The sequence below is a fragment of the Bombina bombina genome, chromosome 1 (genome assembly GCF_027579735.1).
Source record: "Bombina bombina isolate aBomBom1 chromosome 1, aBomBom1.pri, whole genome shotgun sequence".
Classification (NCBI taxonomy): domain Eukaryota; kingdom Metazoa; phylum Chordata; class Amphibia; order Anura; family Bombinatoridae; genus Bombina; species Bombina bombina.
Window position 1 is genome coordinate 683,531,384 of NC_069499.1, and position 24,976 is coordinate 683,556,359.

Below are 24,976 nucleotides of genomic sequence, written 5' to 3' on the forward strand. Positions count from 1 at the left end.
AGTTGAAACTAAATTAAATGTGTGCAAACCAAGAGGATAATAAAACTGCCCTGTCTGAAACAGTCAATGACTATTCTTATTCTTAACAGAAGCTATACTTTACAAGTCATTAAGGACAAGTTGGTGAATAGCTAGGCTGCCTGTTCTTTAATCAAAGTCTAGGTTTTTTTTTCTTTCCAATGTATTCTTTATGTATATATTTGTTACATGGTAATACACGCCGATTATAATCACATATCACAAATGCCTACTACTATAGACAACTTAAGCTTCAAATATGTATGGTAAAGCTATTTTCCCGCTACAATTCCTAAGACAATAGAAATAGTTTTCAAAAAGACTAGTTCAAAATCTTGTAATGAAAGAAAATTCCTTAAGAATTATTATAATATATAGTATATATATATCACACAACAAATTACAAAAAATTTAAAAACCTACATAATTGCTTTAAAAAAAAAGGTTTAGATATTTCTGTGATTCAAAAAAAGGTGTTCAGATTGTAAAGGTTTTAAAATCTGTTCCCAGCTCTCTTTATTTCTCTTAAGTTACAGCTGCATTTTTATAAGATGTTTTGACTATAAAAGATGGCTGAACAAGTGTACCAAATAAACTTTTTCGGGTTACTTTTTCAACTATTCATGCATAATTTCATAATTCTCAATCTACATTTATTGTCCAGGTTTTGGATATTTGAACGTGTTTAACAAAATACAGGTGTGGCATGTTTCTAACAAAGCTGTCAGCGATATTTGACCCTTGAATTAAACCAAACTTAATCTCTAAATATTTCAGCTGCCATCACAGAAAACATGAATGGAACATCATTCAGCCAATATAAAATGAAAAGACTCCAAATGGAAAAGTTGGATAAAGGTTATACAAAAATAAGTGGTTCTGAAAACAAAATGATTTAATCCACAAGAATATTACAAAAGACCATTTTTACCAAGACCAAATCTAAAATTTCTCCGTTTACCTAAAAAGCAGCGAAACTGAATTTTTTTTCCATCAAATATTTAAAATGCAGGAGTTAATTAAGTATGATTTATCTTATCTACAGCAGCTCAGCTAGAGATTCAAAATGCATTGAATGCAGGTGAAGTGTGTTGCGTCAATATAAGCAAAGGTACTATAAATAAAAGTTTTACAATAATTCTGGGTCATTCATAGACACAACACCTTGAATGTTTAAATCACATCCAAATGTATTGGAAAACTTTAGCATAGTTATCATTAAATGCAAGGGCTAAATTGAATATAAATGCCTCAAATGTAATCACTAAACCAGTATAAAAAATTTACAGAAAATCTACCAATTCATTACACGAATATATCTCACACATAGATTTCAAAATTTGTCATGCTGTTATAATGCATAGCATTTTCAAATGTTAATGCAGTGACTAGGTAGGTTTCCTTAATTTTTACTTTTTTCATAGAGTTGTTCTATATTATGGTTATTTGGGATACCTTATTAAAACCGATTAAGCTATAAGATATCAGAATAAAGTCCACAGGATTGCTATAAAAGGAATATAAAAGTGCCATAAATGGTGAATATTTATACAAAACTACAATTTTTTTGATGTACTATACAGTGAGTGAACAAACTTTTAAATTATAATTTAACAATAAACTTTTGTGAACTAAGTACCATTCTTTGTGCTTGAAGATTTTCAAAAACATAACTAATGACAAACTATGAAAAAACAAAACGTGATAAATAAAATATGAAATGAGCTAATATGGTCTGGTCTGATGCATCTTAATTTGCTTAGTCAGCTGTGTTGAAATACTTTTATTGCGTGGATTCCTCTTCAATTCTGGACAGTTTTGAAAGCAGCTTTCCTCCTGCGAAACTGTTGCACTCTTCTGTTCTTTAGGCAATCCTCTTGAGGACCAAAAGATGTCTGGTTTTATTCATCTAGAAAATAGATTGCAGACACCACTGTCAGGATGGTTCTGTCAACAGATACCTTTGGGGGAGATAGTGGTGTAATCTGGTAAAGAACAGGATATTCTGTTTGGATGATATCACAGAAGTGTTAGCTTGTGACAGCCTGAGGTATTATATAGCTCCTCTGATCAGCTGGCCACTGTGGAGATACCTGGAAGTAAGCTGGTTGCTGCTAGTCAACTGTGAAGTGCTGAATCATCACTGGTGAAGTGTTTGGGTTTGGGCATGCCGGCACGTATTGAGCAACTGAACTTATAGGAGGGTGCTGAAAATATAGGTCCACATTATGGTTATTCCAAACATTATGGAACTAAGGTGCAGGGGGACTAAGGACAACAGGCCTGGGTTGTGCGTAATTAGATAAATGTTGCGGTTTACGGATTGCTGAGCCCAGTTTCAGTTTCTTGCCGTGAAAATAAATCTGTGAGTCAACTATCTTTCGGTACATCAAAATCATTTAATAAGAGACAAATCCATACCCTTTGAACACACCACTTCTATCAGTGATTATTTTTAGTTCTTTGACAGACCCAAACCTTGAGAAGAATTCACAAATTTCTATTTCATCCGTCCTTATGTCAATCCCCCCAACAAACACTGTATTGGGCATTATTTTTCCCTCTGGAAGCACATATCCCTGGCTGGTTGTCACACTGGACGAATTAGTCTCTTCTACAGTAAGGCCTGAATGTTGTGGATCTGACGCTGTTGTGGACATTTTATATAGTTGTTTCAACTCCAACAGAACAATAATAAAAAACAAAACAACAACAACTAAAAAAAAAACTAAAATCCCTTCAACATAACTCCTCGCCGGCGTCCTCTGGGGCGGCTGGAATTTATGGCTCATTTATAACATTTCCTGGAGCAATGCACTGTCAAGTAGGCAGGGGCGGTTATATTCTTTAGACTTGACTAAAAACCTGTCAACAACTCTAGGATAATTATAAAACAAACGCATTGCTAATTGAATGGCAACGTATGTTTATTTATATCTACATTATTTCTTAATCCACCGTTATATATGGTACAGCCCTAACACCTACAGAGGAAAGTATCACCAGGGGTGTGGCCATCAAAGTCTAAGTTTTAACGTAAGTTCACAGTGAACAAAACATCTTACCTTTAAAAAAAACTGTCTAGTATTACTTACCCAATATTGTAAGTTCATAGTAGCCAAGGCTGTTTGCAGTTGAAAATTGTCCAATTTCCTTATCAGATCTATATTTTTTTGTTAAAACTTTAGATGGTTGAAGATTATACAGCTGCATAAGGAAATCCTTGCTAAAATAATCAAATTTTCTAGGGATACTTTCTGGGGGTAGATGGCTATAGTGCAAGTGTTCAGCAACAGTACCCTTGATTGCAGACCATAGTTCACTTTCCCATATATTTTTAGGGTTTTCTTTCATTTCAATTTCAAAACTGACATCATTACCTGAAAACAAATTGGGCAGTTAGTATACACAAATACTCTTTAAAGGTGCAATTTACCATCCACATAAAAAACTGTTAAGGTAACAAAAGAAAAGAAGAGAATATATATATATATATATATATATATATATATATATATATATATATATATATATATATATATATATATATATATATATCATAAATTATGCTTACCTGATCATTTTCTTCAGATGGAAAAGTCCACAGCTGCATTCATTACTTTTGGGAAATTCAGAACCTGGCAACCAGGAGGAGGCAAAGACACCCAGCCAAAGGCTTAAATACTCCTTCCACTCCCCTCATCCCCCAGTCATTCTGCCGAGGAACAAGGAACAGTAGAAGAAATATCAGGGTGAGAAGGTGCCAGAAGAAAAAAACATAATTTATGCTTACCTGATAAATTTATTTCTCTTGTAGTGTATCCAGTCCACGGATCATCCATTACTTGTGGGATATTCTCCTTCCCAACAGGAAGTTGCAAGAGGATCACCCACAGCAGAGCTGCTATATAGCTCCTCCCCTCACTGCCATATCCAGTCATTCGACCGAAACAAAACGAGAAAGGAGAAACCATAGGGTGCAGTGGTGACTGTAGTTTAATTAAAATTTAGACCTGCCTTAAAAGGACAGGGCGGGCCGTGGACTGGATACACTACAAGAGAAATAAATTTATCAGGTAAGCATAAATTATGTTTTCTCTTGTTAAGTGTATCCAGTCCACGGATCATCCATTACTTGTGGGATACCAATACCAAAGCTAAAGTACACGGATGATGGGAGGGACAAGGCAGGAACTTAAACGGAAGGAACCACTGCCTGTAGAACCTTTCTCCCAAAAACCGCCTCCGAAGAAGCAAAAGTGTCAAATTTGTAAAATTTTGAAAAGGTGTGAAGCGAAGACCAAGTCGCAGCCTTGCAAATCTGTTCAACAGAGGCCTCATTTTTAAAGGCCCAGGTGGAAGCCACAGCTCTAGTAGAATGAGCTGTAATCCTTTCAGGGGGCTGCTGTCCAGCAGTCTCATAGGCTAAGCGTATTATGCTCCGAAGCCAAAAGGAGAGAGAGGTTGCCAAAGCTTTTTGACCTCTCCTCTGTCCAGAGTAAACAACAAACAGGGCAGATGTTTGACGAAAATCTTTAGTAGCCTGTAAGTAAAACTTCAAGGCACGGACTACATCCAGATTATGCAAAAGACGTTCCTTCTTTGAAGAAGGATTAGGACACAATGATGGAACAACAATCTCTTAATTGATATTCCTGTTAGAAACCACCTTAGGTAAAAACCCAGGTTTGGTACGCAGAAACTACCTTGTCTGAATGAAAAATCAGATAAGGAGAATCACAATGTAAGGCAGATAACTCAGAGACTCTTCGAGCCGAGGAAATAGCCATCAAAAACAGAACTTTCCAAGATAAAAGTTTAATATCAATGGAATGAAGGGGTTCAAACGGAACTCCCTGAAGAACTTTAAGAACCAAGTTTAAGCTCCACGGGGGAGCAACAGTTTTAAACACAGGCTTAATCCTTACCAAAGCCTGACAAAATGCCTGGACATCTGGAACTTCTGCCAGACGCTTGTGCAAAAGAATAGACAGAGCAGAGATCTGTCCTTTTAAAGAACTAGCTGATAAGCCTTTGTCCAAACCCTCTTGGAGAAAGGACAATATCCTAGGAATCCTAACCTTACTCCATGAGTAAATCTTGGATTCACACCAATAAAGTGGTAGATTATGGTAGATTTTCCTGGTGACAGGCTTCCGAGCCTGTATTAAGGTATCAATGACTGACTCGGAGAAGCAACGCCTTGATAGAATCAAGCGTTCAATCTCCATGCAGTCAGTCTCAGAGAAATTAGATTTGGATGATTGAAAGGACCTTGTATTAGAAGGTCCTGCCTCAGAGGCAGAGTCCATGGTGGAAGAGATGACATATCCACTAGGTCTGCATGCCAGGTCCTGCGTGGCCACGCAGGCGCTATCAGAATCACCGATGCTCTCTCCTGTTTGATTTTGGCAATCAGTCGAGGGAGCAGAGGAAACGGTGGAAACACATAGGCCAGGTTGAAGAACCAAGGAGCTGCTAGAGCATCTATCAGCGTTGCTCCCGGGTCCCTGGACCTGGATCCGTAACAAGGAAGCTTGGCGTTCTGGCAAGACGCCATGAGATCCAGTTCTGGTTTGCCCCAACGATGGACCAGTTGAGCAAACACCTCCGGATGGAGTTCCCACTCCCCCGGATGAAAAGTCTGACGACTTAGAAAATCCGCTTCCCAGTTCTCTACGCCTGGGATGTGGATCGCTGATAGGTGGCAAGAGTGAGACTCTGCCCAGCGAATTATCTGAGACTTCTAACATCGCTAGGGCTCTCCTGGTTCCCCCTTGATGGTTGATGTAAGCCACAGTCGTGATGTTGTCCGACTGAAATCTGATGAACCTCAGTGTTGCTAACTGAGGCCAAGCTAGAAGAGCCTTGAATATTGCTCTTAACTCCAGAATATTTATTGGGAGGAGTTTCTCCTCCCGAGTCCACGATCCCTGAACCTTCAGGGCATTCCAGACTGCGCCCCAACCTAGAAGGCTGGCATCTGTTGTTACAATCGTCCAATCTGGCCTGCGAAAGGTCATACCCTTGGACAGATGGACCCGAGAAAGCCACCAGAGAAGAGAATCTCTGGTCTCTTGATCCAGATTTAGTAGAGGCGACAAATCTGAGTAATCCCCATTCCACTGACTTAGCATGCATAATTGCAGCGGTCTGAGATGCAGGCGCGCAAATGGCACTATGTCCATTGCCGCTACCATTAAGCCGATTACTTCCATGCACTGAGCCACTGACGGGCGTGGAATGGAATGAAGGACACGGCAAGCATTTAGAAGTTTTGATAACCTGGACTCCGTTAGGTAAATTTTCATCTCTAAAGAATCTATAAGAGTCCCTAGGAAGGAGACTCTTGTGAGTGGTGATAGAGAACTCTTTTCCACGTTCACTTTCCACCCATGCGACCTCAGAAATGCCAGAACTATCTCTGTATGAGACTTGGCAATTTGAAAGCTTGACGCCTGTATCAGTATGTCGTCTAGATACGGAGCCACCGCTATGCCTCGCGGTCTTAGAACGGCCAGAAGTGAGCCCAGAACCTTTGTAAAAATTCTCGGGGCAGTGGCCAACCCAAAGGGAAGAGCTACAAATTGGTAATGCCTGTCTAGAAAGGCAAACCTTAGGAACCAATGATGATCTTTGTGAATCGGTATGTGAAGGTAGGCATCCTTTAAGTCCACTGTGGTCATGTACTGACCCTCTTTGATCATGGGTAGGATGGTCCGAATAGTTTCCATTTTGAATGATGGAACTCTGAGGAATTTGTTTAGATCCAAGATTGGTCTGAAGGTTCCCTCTTTCTTGGGAACCACAAACAGATTTGAATAAAATCCCTGTCCTTGTTCCGTCCACGGAACTGGATGGATCACTCCCATTACTAGGAGGTCTTGCACACAGCTTAGGAATGCCTCTTTCTTTATCTGGTTTGCTGATAACCTTGAAAGATGAAATCTCCCTTGTGGAGGAGAAGCTTTGAAGTCCAGAAAATATCCCTGAGATATGATCTCCAACGCCCAGGGATCCTGAACATCTCTTGGCCACGTCTGGGCGAAGAGAGAAAGTCTGCCCCCCACTAGATCCGTTTCCGGATAGGGGGCCGTTCCTTCATGCTGTCTTGGGGGCAGCAGCAGGCTTTCTGGCCTGCTTGCCCTTGTTCCAGGACTGGTTAGGTTTCCAGGCCTGTCTGGAATGAGCAACAGTTCCCTCTTGTTTTGAAGCGGAGGAAGTTGATGCTGCTCCTGCCTTGAAATTTCGAAAGGCACAAAAATTCGACTGTTTGGCCTTTGATTTGGCCCTGTCCTGAGGAAGGGTATGACCCTTGCCTCCAGTAATGTCAGCAATAATTTCCTTCAAGCCAGGCCCGAATAAGGTCTGCCCCTTGAAAGGAATGTTGAGTAATTTAGACTTTGAAGTCACGTCAGCTGACCAGGATTTAAGCCATAGTGCCCTACGCGCCTGGATGGTGAATCCGGAATTCTTAGCCGTTAGTTTAGTCAAATGAACAATGGCATTAGAAACAAATAAGTTAGCTAGCTTAAGCGTTCTAAGCTTGTCAATAATTTCATTCAATGGAGCTGTCTGGATGGCCTCTTCCAGGGCCTCAAACCAGAATGCCGCCGCAGCAGTGACAGGCACAATGCATGCAAGGGGCTGTAAAATAAAACCTTGTTGAATAAATATTTTCTTAAGGTAACCCTCCAATTTTTTATCCATTGGATCTGAAAAAGCACAACTGTCCTCAACCGGGATAGTGGTATGCTTTGCTAAAGTAGAAACTGCTCCCTCCACCTTAGGGACCGTCTGCCATAAGTCCCGTGTAGTGGCGTCTATTGGAAACATTTTTCTAAATATAGGAGGTGGGGAAAAGGGCACACCGGGTCTATCCCACTCCTTGCTAATAATTTCTGTAAGCCTTTTAGGTATAGGAAAAACATCAGTACACACCGGCACCGCATAGTATCTATCCAGCCTACACAATTTCTCTGGAATTGCAACTGTGTTACAGTCATTCAGAGCAGCTAATACCTCCCCAAGCAATACACGGAGGTTCTCAAGCGTAAATTTAAAATTAGAAATCTCTGAATCAGGTTTCCCCGAGTCAGAGATGTCACCCACAGACTGAAGCTCTCCGTCCTCATGTTCTGCATACTGTGATGCAGTATCAGACATAGCTCTAACAGCATTTGCGCGCTCTGTATCTCTCCTAACCCCAGAGCTATCGCGCTTGCCTCTTAATTCAGGAAATCTAGATAATACCTCTGACAGGGTATTATTCATGATTGCAGCCATGTCCTGCAAGGTAATCGCTATGGGCGTCCCTGATGTAATTGGCGCCATATTAGCGTGCGTCCCCTGAGCGGGAGGCGAAGGGTCTGACACGTGGGGAGAGTTAGTCGGCATAACTTCCCCCTCGACAGAACCCTCTGGTGATAATTCTTTTATAGATAAAGACTGATCTTTACTGTTTAAGGTGAAATCAATACATTTAGTACACATTCTCCTATGGGGCTCCACCATGGCTTTCAAACATAATGAACAAGTAGGTTCCTCTGTGTCAGACATGTTTAAACAGACTAGCAATGAGACTATCAAGCTTGGAAAACACTTTAAAACAAGTTTACAAGCAATATAAAAAATGTTACTGCGCCTTTAAGAAACACAAATTTTCCCAAATTTTGAAATAACAGTGAAAAAATGCAGTTACACTAACGAAATTTTTTCAGTGTATGTAATAAGTTAGCAGAGCATTGCACCCACTTGCTAATGGATGATTAACCCCTTAATACCAAAAACGGAATAACAAATGACAAAAACGTTTTTTAAACAGTCACAACTGCCACAGCTCTACTGTGGCTTTTTACCTCCCTCAATACGACTTTTGAAGCCTTTTGAGCCCTTCAGAGAAGTCCTGGATCATGCAGGAAGAAGCTGGATGTCTGTGTCTGTAATTTTTGCTGTGCAAAAAAAAACCCGCCGAAATAGGCCCCTCCCACTCATATTACAACAGTGGGAAGCCTCAGGGAACTGTTTCTAGGCAAAATTCAAGCCAGCCATGTGGAAAAAAACTAGGCCCCAATAAGTTTTATCACCAAACAAATGTAAAAAACGATTAAACATGCCAGCAAAACGTTTTAAAATACACTTTTATAAGAGTATGTATCTCTATTAATAAGCCTGATACCAGTCGCTATCACTGCATTTAAGGCTTTACTTACATTACTTCGGTATCAGCAGCATTTTCTAGCAAATTTCATCCCTAGAAAAATATTTTAACTGCACATACCTTATTACAGGAAAACCTGCACGCTATTCTCCCTCTGAAGTTACCTCACTCCTCAGAATATGTGAGAACAGCAAAGGATCTTAGTTACTTCTGCTAAGATCATAGAAAACGCAGGCAGATTCTTCTTCTAAATACTGCCTGAGATAAACAGTACACTCCGGTACCATTTAAAAATAACAAACTTTTGATTGAAGAAATAAACTAAGTATAAAACACCACAGTCCTCTTACGACCTCCATCTTAGTTGAGAGTTGCAAGAGAATGACTGGATATGGCAGTGAGGGGAGGAGCTATATAGCAGCTCTGCTGTGGATGATCCTCTTGCAACTTCCTATTGGGAAGGAGAATATCCCACAAGTAATGGATGATCCGTGGGCTGGATACACTTAACAAGAGAAATTACATCCGCCCCACATGAAAACATGGACTGGGAACTGTGGACTCTTTCCATCTAAAGAAAAGAAAATTTCTCCAAGAGACACCGCGCCCAGCACTCGGTCTCCAAACAACACACCCCTTACTAAAGAAAGGGAACAAAACTACCATATTCTTCCACAAAGAAGAGAAGACATGGAGAAAACATGATTGTACCTGTAAAGCGCAGCTAATCCCCCTTAAGGGACTCAAGGCGCTGCTCATTTTATCAACCTTGAAAGGAGGAAAGGCTGAGTAGACCTTGCCGGGAATCAAACTTACAACCCTTGGTATGCTACAGTGCACGCCACTGGATTAGTATGCTGAGCTAGCAGTACGGCTAGCATAAGGAACTCCAGAAAAAACCCTAAAAAGGCACAAACACAGAGCAAAAAACCTGAGAAACCGGGTCAGGCTAACAGAGACCCAACCAGTCTCATAGAAACAAGGAGAGGCAACGCCCAGACTTCAGAAATACAGAAACCACAGGACAAGGCCGGGAGTCTGAAACAGAGAGAGGATTTTCCCCTAACACAGTGCAACCACACTCTAGAAAACAACTGAAGACGAAGGTCCCCAAGTCACAAAAAGGTAGCTCAGAATACCGAAATATTCAGAAAAGAAACCTTGTGCAGCAAGCTCAGATAGGTCTGACGAACAACACCTGAAGCAAAAAACACTGCACGCTGCAGTCATCTAAAAATGACTCTGAAACTTAAATACTTGCAGGGCAAGTAGAAAGCAGCTGAAGATATCCACTAACCAACTGATAACGTTGCAGGCTATCCAAGAGCCGCCAGTCCTCCCACATCTTGATGGAGAAAGAAGAAACCTCAAAGAGGTTTACCGTACTTCGAATGCTCCAAGGACGAAAGAGCAGAGCAACAGATCTCAGGTCCTTCTCCAACACCAGCCCAAGCGACAGACATGTCATAGACAGGGGGAATAATCAGTAACTTCCAAAAAAATGTGGAAAACAGCACACCTTTCTTATCTGTATGGGGTATGGAATACCAGACTTGCCAGGTCCACTTCAGCATCAAAAAAGATTCCAGCCTCCACAATCAATAAAAGACCTTTATTTTTCACATGTAGGGTCCCAGAACACACATGCAACGCTTGAGGCCTAAAACATTGTATGTGTGTTCTGGGACCCTACATGTGAAAAATAAAGGTCTTTTATGGATTGTGGAGGCTGGAATCTTTTTTGCTTTTTGATACAATAGACAGGGGGGGACAGAAAGACCCCAACCTCAAGCCCCCAGAGAATGGAAAGAAAAAGGGGGGACTCACCCATCCCAACAAAGCTCGGGAGCCAACCCAATCCGCTCCTTCAAAATAAGGAACTCCCAAGGAGAACCCCCTAGGACCTGAACAGAGAAAAGTGCAATAAATCCGTAGGAAGACCTGTCACAACTCTCTTAGACAGTCTCTACGTAGAACAATCAATTTCCAACAGGTGGAACAGAGCCCACAGAGCAGCAGATGCTGCCCCTTACAGAATAAGCCACCGGATCCAACCTGCTACACACAGGGCAGGAAAATTACCCTCCAGAGAGAGGAAACCCCAGATCATAAGGAAGACACACTATCCCCTCAAAAAGTGAAGGGAACAGATAAGAACAGCGTATATGTCCACAAGACATGAAGCCATAGAATGCTCAAAACACGGACCAAATGAGAAATCATCCAGAAATCACTGTTGACACAACAGAGAAAAAAAACTCCCCATGAAAAGGAGCACACTCCGTCAGGATGTGAAATCTGGTCTTCCTGCTTGCAAGCCCAATGAGCTAACCCCTATAACGCAACATAGGGTCCCTGAAAAAACTGGGTCATCCCGAACCAGTCCACAGGATCATAAGTCTCCAGACATCCAAGAAGGATCCAGGACAAGAACCCTGGACCCAGAATAATCCTAGAACGAACGACACCCTCAGGGAACACAAGATACCCCGTCTGAAGTAATCAGACCTCACAGGGGAAGATAACCGGGGAGCCCGGAAAACGTGTACAGGACTCACTCGTAATTCCCAGCCAAAGGGAAGAGAACACCCTTGGCCGGAGGTCAACAACCCCCCAAAGAGGTGCTAGGCAATTACGCAATTGCTCTAGAGCCCAAAGGCCCCAAGTGCAACACAAGGAAAATGAGAACGAGAACAGAGTCACCTGAAAGAGAGAGTAGAAAGGAAAGGCTAGTCCCAATAATCCTTTCAGATTAACGTTCCAGAGGACCAAACCCAAAAGGAGAAGAATGCAAAGCATCCCAAACCCAGGCAGAAAAACATCCCCTTAAGCAGAAAGCTTGGAAAAAAAGGAAATTTATGCTTACCTGATAAATTGATTTCTTCTATGATATGACGAGTCCACGGATTTCATCCTTACTTGTGGGATATTATCCTCCTCCTAACAGGAAGTGACAAAGAGCACCACAGCAGAGCTGTATATATAGCTCCTCCCTTCCCCTCCACCCCCAGTCATTCGACCGAAGGTTATAGGAAGAGAAAGGAAAAGCTAAAAAGTGCAGAGGTGACTGAAGTTGTAAATAATAAAAAATACAATCTGTCTTAAATTGACAGGGAGGGCCGTGGACTCGTCGTATCGTAGAAGAAATCAATTTATCAGGTAAGCATAAATTTCCTTTTCTTCTACAACAGTGCTTTCCAAACTGTGTGTCGGGACACACTAGTGTGTCGGCAGCAGTGTGTAGGTGTGTCCCTGCTTCAGCACTAATTTTTTTAAATTTAAATTTTATAAACTTTTTTTTTTGGTTTCTGACTTTCCGCCTGCCTGCTACGCATATCACGTGGTTGACACGTGATTGATACCTAGGGGGTCACAGATCATCTTAACCTATTTGCACAGCTCAGTGGGAAATGAAACTATTCCCATTGACGGCTTTGGCGGCACATTGGCTCCTGACTGCACGTGTAGTCTCCTTAATTGGCTCGTGACTACATGTGTAGTCAGTGAGTGGGACAGCAGTGTGTTTGCAGCATGGGCAGTAGAAAATTGGACTCACCGAGCTCTGAGGGCGGTAGCTTAAACGCTGAGCTGAAGTCAGAAGTCAGTGGGGTTTTTTTTGCAACTAGCTCCCAGTAGTGCATTGCTGCTCCTGCTCTTGATATATGGATAGGAAGGTGAAGCTTAAAAATGCTTGATGATGAAATGTGAGTGTCTTTATCTAATATTACACCAAATATTCCGAAATTGTGTTCATCCCATCAACCTCATACATCCCATTAAAATAGTAAGTAGCTATTGGTGTTATTAAACTTTTTTTTTTTTAATTCTTGCACATACATACTGTTACTTGTAAATGCATTTTGTTATAATATAATTTATATATGTGTCCGTATCTCTTAAAACAAGTTAGTTCAACCTCCTGTTTGCCAGTAAAACTGAATTACTCCGTCGTAAAATGATGTAGGTCTAAAAAGTGTGTCCCCAACATGAAAAGTTTGGAAAGCTCTGTTCTACAAGATACGACGAGTCCACGGATTTCATCCTAACTTGTGGGATACAATACCAAAGCTACAGGACAAGGATGAAAGGGAGGGACAAGACAGAGACCTAAATGGAAGGCACCACTGCTTGAAGAACTTTTCTCCCAAAAACAGCCTCAGAAGAAGCAAAAGTATCAAATTTGGAAAAAGTATGAAGGGACGACCAAGTCGCAGCTTTACAAATCTGTTCAACAAATGCATCGTTTTTAAAGGCCCATGTGGAAGCCACAGCCCTAGTAGAATGAGCCGTAATTCTTTCAGGAGGTTGCTGTCCAGCAGTCTCATATGCCAGGCGGATGATACTCCTCAGCCAAAAGGAAAGAGAGGTAGCCGTAGCTTTCAGACCCCTACACTTTCCAGAATAAACAATGAATAATGAAGATGATTGACGGAAATCCTTGCTTGCCTGTAAGTAAAACTTGAAGGCACGGACCACGTCAAGGTTATGTAACAGACGCTCCTTCTTAGAATAAGGATTAGGACACAAGGAAGGAACAACAATTTCCTGATTAATATTCTTATTTGAAACAACCTTAGGAAGAAAACCAGGTTTAGTACATAAAACCACCTTATCAGAATGAAATATGTGATAAGGCGAATCACATTGTAACGCTGAAAGCTCAGAAACTCTTTGAGCAGAAGAAATAGCAACTAAAAACAGAACTTTCCAAGATAACAATATCTATGGAATGCATGGGTTCAAACGGAACCCCTTGAAGAACATTGAGAACTAAATTCAAACTCCAGGGAGGAGTAAATGGTCTAAATACAGGCTTAATTCTAGTTAGAGCCTGACAAAAAGACTGAACATCTGGCACATCTGCCAAACGTTTGTGAAGCAAAATTGACAAAGCACAAATTTGTCCCTTTAAAGAACTTGCGGATAACCCTTTCTTCAATCCTTCTAGGAGAAAGGACAGAATCCTGGGAATCCTAACTTTACTCCATGAGTAACCCTTGGATTCACACCAATAAAGATATTTATGCCATATTTTATGATAGATTTTTCTAGTGACAGACTTTCGAGCCTGTATCAAAGTATCAATGACCGAATCAGAGAATTCTCGCTTAGATAAAATCAAGCGTTCAATCTCCACGCAGTCAGCTGCAGAGAAATTAGATTTAGATGTTGGAAAGGACCTTGAATGAGAAGGTCCTGTCTCAAAGGAAGTTTCCACGGTGGCAGAGAGGACATGTCCACTAGATCTGCATACCAAGTCCTGCGTGACCACGCAGGCGCTATCAGCATCACTGAAGCTCTCTCCTGTTTGATTCGAGCAATCACGCGTGGAAGGAGAGGAAACGGTGGAAACACATAAGCTAGGCTGAACGACCAAGGCATCTATCAGTTCGGCCTGGGGATCCCTTGACCTGGATCCAGAACATGGAAGCTTGGCATTCTGATGAGATGCCATCAGATCCAGTTCCAGTCTGCCCCATTTGCGAATCAATAAAGCAAACACCTCCGGATGGAGTTCCCACTCCCCTTAATGAAATGTCTGACGAATTAGAAAATCCGCTTCCCAGTTTTCTACTCCAGGGATGTAGATTGCTGACAGATAATAAGAGTGGGCCTCCGCCCATCGGATTATCTTGGATACTTCTATCATCGCTAAGGAACTCCTTGTTCCCCCCAGATGATTGATATATGCTACAGTTGTGATGTTGTCCGACTGGAATCTGATGAATTTGGCCGAAGCTAACTGAGGGCATGCCTGAAGCGCATTGAATATTGCTCTCAGTTCCATAATATTGATTGGAAGTAGAGACTCCACCTGAGTCCAAACACCCTGAACCTTCAGGGAATTCCAGACTGCACCCCAGCCCAGAAGGCTGGCGTCCATTGTCACTATCACCCACAAGGGTCTGCAGAAACAAGTCCCCTGGGACAGATGATCCGGCGACAACCACCAAAGAAGAGAGTCTCTGGTCTCTTGATCTCTTGATCCAGATTTATCTGAGGAGATAAATTTGCATAGTCCCCATTCCACTGTCCGAGCATGCACAGCTGCAGATGAAAGCGAGCAAACGGAATGATATCCATTGCCGCTACCATTAATCCAATTACCTCCATACACTGAGCCACTGATGGCCGAGGAATGGAGTGAAATGCTCGGCAAGTATTTAGAATCTTTGAGTTTCTGATCCTCCTGGATCATTGTTAAAATTGTCCGAATAGTCTCCATCTTGAACGATGGGACTCTTGAGATCTAAAATGGGTCTGAAAGTTCCATCTTTTTTGGGAACCACAAAAAGATTTGAGTAAAACCCCGGTCCCTGTTCCGATTTTGGAATGGGACAAATTACTCCCATGGTAGAGAGGTCTTTTACATAGCGTAAGAACGCCTCTCTTTTTTTTTTTTTTTTTCTTTTTTTTTCAAAGAGCTTTATTAAACTTTTTATCAGAGTTACAAACATGGCTCTGGTTACAGTGTGAGCCGATATAACAAACAGCATAGGTATTGAGCAGTTCCCTACACGGCATATATAAAATCACTTTAACATGTTTGTGGATATTAAGAACTCTAAGTTATTATCATTGGGTAGTCCTTACCAACTGTAGGGGAAGATTAATCAGCCACTTTTGGGCTAAATTTGAAATATCATATACTTAAGTTTAGTCGGCAAGGATTTAACAAGTAATAGCAATTGCCTTCAGGGTTATATCCTTCATAATATCACTTATAACATTATCATTAGTGTTATAGATACATGAGATTCAATTGTCTTAGAAGGGGAAAGGGTGAGGGAGGGTAGGGTACGGCTGATCCAACTCCACAGTGGAAATATTTGTGTAGTGTACCTAATGTGTCTGTCATACAGTCAATTTTACCATGGTTTACCCGTTGCCCGGGTGTTAACCACGTGTCATGTTGTGTTTCTTCAATAGTCAGTCCTCTTTGTGAGCATTCCAACGCATTAGCATATATTCGTGTTGGTCCAGTTTGCCTACGCTCAGGTAGTGATACCTTTCCATAAGGAGTAGGTTATCAACTTGTTTTTTCCAAGTCGTGAGGTTTGGGGTGTCTGTGGTCTTCCACTTTTGCGGTATCAGTGATTTGGCGCTATTAAGCATGATGTACAGGAGATTTTGTTTTATATCGTCTTTGAAATTTGGTAGGCCATGAAACAGCAGTATTCCTGGGTCTCTGGTTATGTGTGAGTCCAGCGTTTTATTTATATGGTCTGTAACTTCATTCCAGAATGTCTCTAGTTTCACACAACCCCACCACACATGCAGCATGTCAGCTGGCTCTCCACATCCTCTCCAGCATCTACCGTTAGCTTGTTTATAAATTTTTTGTAGTCTTACCGGAGTAAGGTACCACCTAGACATAAATTTAAAGTTAGTTTCCTGAATTTTGGCCGAAACCGAGGCTTTTTTGTGATTGCGGAATATCCGCATCCACTCCTCTATTGAGATATCTACCTCTAATTCTCTGACCCACTTGTGGCAATATGAAGGTAGTTGTTCTCCCCCTGGGTTCAGGAGCATCTTGTATAGTCTAGATATGAGGTGGCGTGGGGGTAGTGCAGATGTACATATGGTTTCAAAGTGTGTGAGCTGTCTTCTCATTTGAGTTTGTAATTTATGAGAATTTACGTAATGGGAGATTTGCGCATGAGTGTACCAGGAGATTGGGTGATCTCCCACTTTCTCTACAAAGTCTGTCAGTGTCAACACCCTGCCCTCTTTCATTACTGTATTAAGGGTTTGGTCTCTTAGACGTGTTAGACTACCCGTGGCTGACTTGGGTTTAATTGTGAAGGTGAGTTCGGGGTTCCCCAACAGTGGGGTCAGTGGCCCCGGTCTTGTTGTTATGTGTGTGCTGGTATTTATCAATGCATCCCAGTTCTGGAACACTTCTTCCAGCAATGGGTAACTATTTATAACCAAGGGTCTCTGTTTAGAGTGTAACCAAGCCTGACCTCCCACATTGTCAACCTGCAATATATATCTGTCCAATTCAATCCATTGTTTAGATACTGAATTATGGCTCCACTCCACTACTCTCTGTAATAATACTGCCGTCCTGTAGGAGCTTATATTTGGCATACCCAAGCCTCCCCTCTCTCTGGGTAGATATAGAGTTTTCCTAGGTACTCTAGGTTTAATACCTCCCCATATAAATTGTTCAATGTTGCCCTGTAATTGATTTAAATAATCTTTTGGCAAGGGGATAGGGAGGGCCTGTAGGACGTATAGGATACGGGGAAGTACATTCATTTTTACTGTGTGAATCCTGCCCAACCAAGATAATGATTTACTTTTCCATCTAGAGAGGTCATTTGTGATTTCCTTTAGTAGGGGAATGTAGTTTTTTGGGTACAGGTCTCCAAACTGCTGTGTAATGTGTAAACCCAGGTATTTAATTTGAGTGTGCTGTACTTTAATGGGGCATTGGCGTTTGATATCTTCTATAACTAATTTAGGGGCATTTATATTGATCAGCTCAGACTTAGATAAATTTAAATGGAAGTTTGATACCCTTCCATACTCCCTAAATGTATCTAGAAGAGGGGGTAGAGATTTATCTATTTTAGTCAATGTCAGTAGGATGTCATCGGCATACATTGCCAATTTGTATTCTCTGTCTTTTGTTTGTATACCGCTTATTTCTTTTTGTGACCTGATCTTGCACGCCAGTACCTCAATGGATACCGCAAACAGCAGTGGCGATAAGGGACACCCCTGTCTGGTCCCGTTTCTAATGTTAAAGGGTTCAGAGAGGACCGAGTTGGTCCTAACTCTCGCTATTGGCTTAGCATAGAGGGAAAATATACTGTCTACAAAGTCTTTGCCTATATTCATGCCTCGCAGGGTGGCCTCGAGGAAGTCCCAGTCCACCCTGTCGAAGGCTTTTTCGGCGTCCGTGGATATCAAAACCAGATCTTGCCCAGTATTGCGTGCCAAGTCCATCAACTGTAACACCTTGATGGTGTTATCTCTAGCTTCCCTTTCCGGTATAAACCCCACTTGGTCGTTTGATATCAGGTGCACCAATAGGGGACTCAACCTGTTTGCTAGGACTTTGGCATAAATCTTTATATCCGAGTTCAAAAGGGAGATTGGCCGAAAATTTTCTGGGGTATCGGGAGATTTGCCTGGCTTAGGTATCATAATGATGTGGGCCTCTAGCATAGATGCCGGGAAACCGCCCGAGTGCCTGATAGAATTGAAGAGTTTTAATAGTTTAGGGGCGAGTATAATTTTTTGTAGTATTTTACACCAAATCCATCTGGGCCTGGGCTTTTTCCACTTGGGAGGGTTCTAATTGCGTCCTGTATTTCTTTAATATTAAATGGGAGGTCTAGTTTTTCTGCTTGACTCAGATCTAATTTAGGTAATGTAATTCCTTTGAGGTATTCATCTATAATTAATTTTTTATTGGCTGTGGGACCTGTTGACTCAGTTGTTGTGTTTAAATTGTAGAGTGTTGCAAAGTAGGAGCGGAAAGCTTCAGCTATCGATGTGCTATCGTGTTTTATCTGGTTATCTTTACTTTTCATATGGTGTATATGTGTTTTTAATTGTCTACGTTTTAGGGTCCTGGCTAGAAGTTTCCCTGCTTTGTCGCCTTGGTCATAATATTTTTGACGCAGTTTAAGTGCCCTTTTCTGTTGCTCTTGTTGTAAATATATGTTGAACTCTGCTCTAGTCTGCCCCAAGCGGCCTTTGAGTTCTTCATTTTTGGGGTCTTTTTTGTGCTCTTGTTCTAAGTGTTTGAGGTTCTGTAGTATTGTATCGTGTTTGTTTCTGTGTTGTTTGAGTAGGTTAGCCTTAAACTTCAGAAACACCCCCCTGAGAACACACTTGTGTGCCTCCCATATAGTGGACCATGACATATCAGGGGTGTCATTGATTTGGAAATATTCCAAGAGGGATTTTTCTACTTCTGGTTGTACTAGGGGATGATCTAACAGATTGTCGTCCAGCCTCCATATATAAGGTGTGACCGGAGATTCCGGCCATTCTATCTGGCACCTAACTGGCGCATGATCCGACAATGTGATGGGGTGAATGGAGGTATGTCTAACTAGAGTGAGGCCTATGGTGTCAGTAAAGATATAATCAAGTCTCGAATAGCTCCTATGTGGGCTGGAAAAGAATGTAAAGTCCCTGACCGAGGGGTGAAACGTGCGCCACACATCGTGGAGAGCCAGTGTTCCTATTTGGTTGTTTATGTGTTTAATGTCTTTTTTTGAGATGCACGTCTTACCCCCTGATGTGTCCATCTCTGGATTGAGTGGTATGTTGAAATCACCGCCCACAAACGTGACCCCCTTTGAGCAATCTAATATTTTCCCAGAGAGAGTACGCATGAATGCTGCCTGTGCTCTATTTGGGAAATATACATTAATGATCGTGATTGGGCGCCCATATAATAGGCCAGTCAGGATAAGCACTCTCCCCTCTGTGTCTTTTTCTATATTTATGACTTGTAGTGGGATATTTTGTCTAACTAATATGCCCACACCATTTTTCTTTGCTGGTCCAGAGGAGAAGTATGCGGTGGGAAATGTGTTATTGTGCCATTTCGGTTCTGCTCCTTTCTTGAAGTGTGTCTCCTGTACGAGTACAATGTCCCCTTTAAGTCTGTTTAAGTCGTGTGATATTATGGATCTTTTCTGGGGGATGTTAAATCCCTTTACATTAACCGAGATGATATTAATATCGTGTTTTTTTAAGGACCTGGTCATCGTTATTATGTGTGTTGCGTCTTTTGTACGTCTATGCCGCTAGGTTCAATAATTTGACGACCCTTTTGGTCTCTGTGACTGAGGTACAGGTGTTGTGACTAATCTAATGTTTCTGTGGAGTTGAACAGCGGGTTGGTAAAGGGGTTGGAGGGGAGAAATATTTACGTACGTCAGCTGTAGGAATAATATATGGAATCAACAATTCAAAAGCCGCTGTTTTCCTATCTAATCAATGTATCAATACACAAGTATCCTGTTACTGACCGTGAGGGTGGAGGACCCTCTTCCCCCTAGCATCTATCGTGAGATATCCTTGCATTATCTAACTCTGATTTAATACCTTTTCTATTCGTGTGGAGGGTGCTATATTTATGATAGATTATAGGTATTGAAGGAGACTGAGCTGTATGTTTAGGCTGGGGCGTTGTGTGCCCCGAGTTGCAGCACGCGCTTTCTTGCTTGCACCTGAAAGGAGAAGAGAGTAGAGAATGAAAAAGGAGGGTGTATCGTAGCCTCATATATATAAAGAGCTCTTGTCACCTCTGATTGCTATTATGTATCTTAGAAAGTGTGTTCACTAAGTGTGTGTCAACCGCTCCCACAACTAGTGTTTAGAAGTTTCCTTCCTACCTAGTGCTTAACATAACCATTTGGAATATAAACTCTTATATAACTTTAATAAAGACAAGCAATAATAACATGGATTCAAACAAGTTTTATGGGCTATATACTCATCTGTCCTGCAGTTGCCGTGGAATATACAGTCCTTTTCAGATATAATAGCCGTATTGACCACTCTGCAAAGTAAAATTAAGTGAGAGGCAGAGAGAGCAACAAGGCCAAAAAGATAACCCTTATAGTTCTGCATTTTGGAGTTCCATATCTGTGGGGGCAGATGTTTTCAAAAAGTCTCTGGAGTTCTGCATGTCCGGCCTTCTGCTCCTTTGTAGTCTCGGAGGCTCTGAGGGTGGAGGGATCTTTATCTGTAGGTCTTCACAAAAAGATGGAACGTCCTCCATTGTTCGGAGAGTAGCCGATCTCTCTCCCTTTGTAGCCGTGATACTCACTGGAAAGCCCCATCTATAAGGGATCTTCTGGGCTCTCAGCACCGCAGTCACAAATTGCAAGTCCCTGCGCTTCTGTAATGTGACCGGACTTAGGTCAGTGAATATTTGTATACTAATTCCAGCGTGCATAATTTGGTTCTTCTGACGTGAGTGTCTGAGAATCTCCTCTTTTTCTGCGTAATTTAGGAATTTTACAATTATATCCCTTGGCGGGGCCTTAGCTGGGGGCTTAGCTCTCAGAGCTCTGTGGGCTCGTTCTAGAGTGACATCTGGTGCTGTGTTTGCGCCTTTCACTGTCCTGAAGAGGTCTTGTAGGTAGCCTGGGATAGCAGGGGGATGAATACTTTCCGGGACGCCTCTGATTCTTAGGTTATTGCGGCGGCCCCTGTTATCAAGGTCCTCCACCTTCTCCATGAGGTTATGAATAGTTTCACTTTGGTCGTATGAGAGCTGGGACAGGTGTTGAATGTCCTGGGTCGCTAAGTTGTGACCTTCTTCTAGTGTCGATAATTTTCGCTCCACTTTTTTAATATCTTTTTTCATTTCATGAAACATTTCCCTCATGTCTGACATAGCAGATTTGATATCATCCTTCATTGCCAAGTGTTGCAGATCCGCTTTTAGTAAGTGGGTCTGTTTTACCTGCGTTCCGCTGGTGTGACTTTTTGTCGGAGGCCCGCCGCCTCTCTGCTGTATCAGGCCTCAGTGTCCCCCTGTACTTTTTTTATGGTCTCCGCAGCTGTTTTTGTCATTTGTTCCCAGCTGAGTGCTTGCAGGGTATCTTCTTTCAACTAGTCTCCTTTATTCTAATTTAGGATCCTACTATTATGTTAGTTATGGCATTATTAGGGAAAGAGGGCCCAGGAGCTTATCTATCTTGCGGCCATTACTCAGTGCGGCCAAGCTCCGCCCAGAACGCCTCTCTTTTTATCTGGTCTACAGATAATTGTGAAAGATGAAATCTCCCTCTCCCTCCTTCAATTCAGGCCCGAAAAGGGTCTTACCTTTAAAAGGAATAGCTAAGAGTTTAGTTTTCGATGACACATCAGCAGACCAAAATTTGAGCCATAATGCTCTACGCGCTAGAATAGCAAATCCTGTATTTTTCACCGCTAATTTAGCAATTTGAAAAGCGGCATCAGTAATAAAAGAATTAGCTAGCTTGAGAGCCTTAATTCTATCCAAAATGTCATTTAATGGAGTCTCAACCTTCAGAGACTCTTCTAGAGCCTCAAACCAAAAAGCTGCAGCAGTAGTTACCGGAACAATGCAAGCCGTAGGTTGTAAAAGGAAACCCTGATGAATAAATAATTTCTTTAGAAGACCCTCTAACTTTTTATTCATAGGGTCTTTGAAAGCACAACTGTCCTCAAAAGGTATAGTTGTACGCTTAGTCAGGGTAGATATAGCTCCCTCCACCTTAGGGACCGTTTGCCACGAGTCCTGAAAGGCGTCTGATATGGGAAACATTTTCTTAAAATTAGAAGGGGTAGAAAAAACGGTATACCTGGTCTATCCCATTTCTTTTTTACAATTTCCGAAAAAAACCAGAAAAACATCAGTGTAAGTAGGCACCTCTAGATATTTGTCCATCTTACACAATTTCTCTGGTGGTATCACAATAAGGTCACAATCATCTAGAGTTGCTAAAACCTCCCGAAGTAACAGGGGGAGTTGTTCAAGTTTAAATTTAAAGGACATGACGTCCGAATCTGTCTGAGGTAACACATTCCCTGAGTCTGAAAGCTCTCCCTCAGTCAGCAATTCCCTGACCCCCAACTCAGAGCACTGTGAGGGTACATCGGAAATAGCCAATAAAGCATCAGAGGATTCAGTATTCACATTAATACCTGACCTACTGTGTTTACCCTGTAAAACTGGTAATTTAGATAATACCTCAGTAAGGGTAGTTGACATAACTGCAGCCATCTCCTGCAGAGTAAAAGAATTAGACGCACTAGAGGTACTTGGCGTCGCTTGTGTGGGCGTTAAAGGTTGTGACACTTGGGGAGAATTAGATGGCATATCCTGATTCTCTTCAGACTGAGAATCATCCTTAGGCACACTTTCTTGACCTAAAATATGCTTTTTACAATGTAAGGCCATTTCAGTACAAGAGGTACACAATGCAAGTGGGGGTTCCACAATGGCTTCTAAACACATAGAACAATGAGATTCCTCAATGTCAGACATGTTGAACAGACTAGTAATAACCTTAATAGTCGTTAAACACTTAATTTATTGCTTTAAACAAAATTTTGAGAAACGTGTACTGCGCCTTTAAGACATAAAAAAGCGCACAATTTTTTCAAAACTGCTCAAAAAAACGTTAATTTGCTGTAAAAATTAACTGTAGATAAGTAATTGCTCCAAAAATTATTGCACCCCAAGAGTAAGGGGAGAAATTAACCTCTAAAAGGAACTTAAGTCACAGATAATGTTAAATTTGACAAAAATACCCCCTGCAGCTCGCCACAGCTCTGCTGTGGTGCCTACCTGCCCCCAGGGTACTTCAAAATGACTCACCAACAATCCGGATAATAGAACTCCCGTCTAGGATCAACCAGAGCTAATGCTTGCTGCTTCACAGCCAGAGGAAAGTGCGCATCTGAGCGTGTGAAATTAGGCCCCGCCCATCATGTTCCGATGATCAAGCAGGCCTGAAACAACCTCATGGTGAAGCGGTTTCAAGAAAAAAAACAAATGGAACTTTTAAAAACCTCATTAACACACCAACATTGTCAAACTGTTTATTTTGCAATAAAAAACCGTTTAAACAATTCCTTCTCCCAGTGTCTCCTATAATGCTTAAACCCTTATAATGATTGCTCAATATTTGTCAACTGAAAATTTCAGCAGAGGTCTCCCAGTAACACCCCTTTGTTTAACAGGTCTACTGCTTACCCCTTCCCTTGTAGGGAAATAAATGCCAGCCTGTTCTGATATATCAAGTCTCCTCAGAAAAAAAGGGCTGCACATACCTCAATGCTGCTTGTAGCATGAAACCATTCTCTACACTGAAGATGTCTCTTGAATTACCTTCAGAAGCTCTGTGGGAACCAACATGGATCTTAGTTACATCTGCTAAGATCATTAACCTCAGAACAGAAATCTTCTCCATATCCCACTGAGGAAAATAGTACTCACCGGTACCATTTAAAAATAAAAAACTTCTTGATTGAAGAAACTAAAACACCTCACTTTACCTCTTCCTAGTATAACACAGGCAAAGAGAATGACTGGGGGTGGAGGGGAAAGGAGGAGCTATATATACAGCTCTGCTGTGGTGCTCTTTGCCACTTCCTGTTAGCAGGAGGATAATATCCCACAAGGATGAAATCCGTGGACTCGTATCTTGTAGAAGAAATAGACAACACCTCCTATCGCCCCTGATATGAAGACGGCTAACTTCCGAAGGAAGACAGAGCCTCACAGCCTTCACTTCCTAATTAAGTGGCCAAAGCCACCAGTAAAACCGGACGAAGTCCAGAAAGTCTCGACCCAAAGGAAGAGAACCTCTAAAAGGAACAAGTCCTAAAAGGACACTTCCAAAGAGACCATGAAAGGCAAAACCGTAAGAATGGAGGTATGATGGACCTAAATCCTCCATGCCTCCAACCCACAACGGGAAGGAACACTCTAGTTCCCGAAGAATTCGGAAATGACTGAGCATGTCGCTGCGGATCTCAACGGAGTCCCGGCCCACTAGATTGAAAAGCGAATGAGGACTGAACCAATCCCCATGCCCCTAAACAACCACGGATCATCAAGTCTACGCAGGATACTAGATGAAGCTTGTAAAATAACAAGTAAACAACACAAATCATATTGTGATCACTAGGTGTCTGCACCGGAGCAGAAGGACATAAAAAGGTGCCACATGTCTAAACTAGGCCTCATAGACAGAAGGATTTGTACCCAGTCAGGACCAGCATGAACCCAAGGACCCCAGCACTGTCAAGACCGCATAGAGTCTCCCCCGAGATGGA

At 41.8% G+C, this 24,976-nt stretch overlaps 2 protein-coding genes across 2 annotated transcripts in view; both read right to left on the reverse strand.

Moving 5' to 3' along the window:
* Positions 1-1,676: 1,676 nt before the first annotated feature.
* Positions 1,677-2,678, reverse strand: DAZL (deleted in azoospermia like). The gene is given in 1 exon segment (XM_053699165.1): positions 1,677-2,678. A coding segment is annotated over 1 exon segment (858 nt). The 3' UTR covers positions 1,677-1,820.
* A 435-nt stretch (positions 2,679-3,113) lies between these two features.
* RADX (RPA1 related single stranded DNA binding protein, X-linked) overlaps positions 3,114-24,976 on the reverse strand; it is a gene marked incomplete at its 3' end in the record, with an annotated part of 99,187 nt that continues 77,324 nt past the window's right edge. Inside the window, 1 exon segment of the mRNA XM_053699164.1 lies at positions 3,114-3,398. Coding sequence (XP_053555139.1) covers positions 3,114-3,398 — 285 coding nt within the window.